The sequence below is a fragment of the Aplysia californica genome, unplaced genomic scaffold (assembly GCF_000002075.1).
Source record: "Aplysia californica isolate F4 #8 unplaced genomic scaffold, AplCal3.0 scaffold00370, whole genome shotgun sequence".
NCBI lineage: Eukaryota > Metazoa > Mollusca > Gastropoda > Aplysiida > Aplysiidae > Aplysia > Aplysia californica.
The window spans coordinates 548,436-550,196 of NW_004797640.1; the positions used below are offsets into that span (position 1 = coordinate 548,436).

General features: G+C 41.1%; 1 protein-coding gene across 1 annotated transcript in view; it reads right to left on the bottom strand.

Annotated features, from left to right (window-relative positions):
• Window positions 1–1,761, bottom strand: part of LOC101860112 (HEAT repeat-containing protein 5B) — a gene marked incomplete in the record, with an annotated part of 91,797 nt that overhangs the window by 14,141 nt on the left and 75,895 nt on the right. Inside the window, 2 exon segments of the mRNA XM_013085392.2 lie at window positions 566–689; window positions 1,247–1,405. Coding sequence (XP_012940846.1) covers window positions 566–689; window positions 1,247–1,405 — 283 coding nt within the window.

The following is a 1,761-nucleotide window of genomic DNA, read 5'->3' on the forward strand; positions in this document are numbered from 1 at the left end:
AGAGAGAGAGAGAGAAAAGGTAAGGTATATAAGTGAGGCAGCGGGGGGAAATCAGGCGCTCGTCAAAATAATGACATTGAAGAAACTGCCAGTTTGGCAATTTTTGTCTAATTTTTGTTTTTTGGCTTAACACCATTGTTGTCCAATTAAGAACACATTTCTGGGTGGATTTTACTGAAAAACATTGATTAATGGCACAAAAAAATGTAAGTTTTCAGTTTCCAAATCTATCAAGCTATGGGAATAACCAAACTTTGGCGGCCATTTTCTCATGAATTCTACCTTTGAAACCAGGCGACCCCATCTTCTTCAATCTCAAATATCTTGTCTTCTATTCAAGATAGATCGGCATTTTTTTGGACAGATAGCAAGACAATTGAACAAGTTTTAAGATGGTACCAATAACTCCACATGCCCAAAAATTGACGAGCGCCCGATTCCACTGTGTCGTGACACATATGGTGGGTGTGGGCGTGTGTGTGTGTGTGTGCACGCATGCATGCGCATGTATATGCATTCATACGCACATGCCCATGACCACATGAAGGTATGAGACTGACATTACCTTGGTGCCACAGAAGGATGAGTGGTTTCTGGCTCGGCAGCCGTAAAGGTCACATCAATATCGTCAGCTTCTTCTTCATCTCCATCACCACCATTATCTACATCGTTGTCTGTATTTGTTGCATCTGCAAGGAAAACAGTAACACTTTTCTAAAACTGATCTGCGATAGGTATCTATTATTTGAAGGAAAATAAAATGTTCAAATCCACATTAAAACATGTAACGCCAAGTAAGTGAGAAATCAATACATGGCATGTCGAACAGGCTGCCTTACACAATGATGATAAAAAAAAAAAAGCTTGGCAAGATAGTTTTGGAGTTTAATTTGAGTAAAGAGAAGCACACTGACAAAATAAGTCATTTAGTGCAAGAAACAAGCAAAAAGGACAGACAGAAAAAATGACTTACAAGTGGCACTCCCCCCTTCCTATTCTACCATGCTTTTTCCCCCTATAACATAATATAGTCTTCAGTACAGGTAAAATCCCCAATGGCAGTCATGCAGACTGAGGAAAAAAAGCAGCATGTCAGAAATTCACTCGTATTAAAAGTGAGAACTACAAAAATAGGTTGAAATTGGAGCCAAACTCTTCCGCCGTATTAAAAGTGACATTGTGTTATAGGCAAGTGTAAACGATAAGGCGACTCAAACATTTCGACAACAACCAAAGCGAGACTGACCAGTGGAGGCAGAGAGCACATCCTTGAGAAGTGCCAGCCAGCGAGCCAAGTTGGGGATAGCCAGACACTGGAGCAGGGAGTCGATAGTGTCACGCAGGTCAGACAACAGCTGACCGTCTGTCTCTGTGTCCAGCATGCCAAACAGAACACCCTCGAGGCCTGAGGAGACAAGAACAGCGTTAATTATTTGTACTTTTTCACACGACTGTCGGCACAATACGGGCAAAATCAGACATAGTATAAATACAGCTTACAATGTCCAACATATAACTACTGCCTCCACACAAAGGTATTAACTATAAAATTTTCTTCCACCCATTTAAAGAGGACGGAGATCTGCAACCAAAAGACATACTGCTGAAAAAGATGCACAAAAAATATCCACAAGGAGCAGACTACCAAAACAACATGCTGCACACACACACAATAAAAATTCATAGAGAACCCCCACTCCCTCAACCCACACACAGACTAGTCTCATCATTCCTTCTTCTTACACACACATACAAATCCCC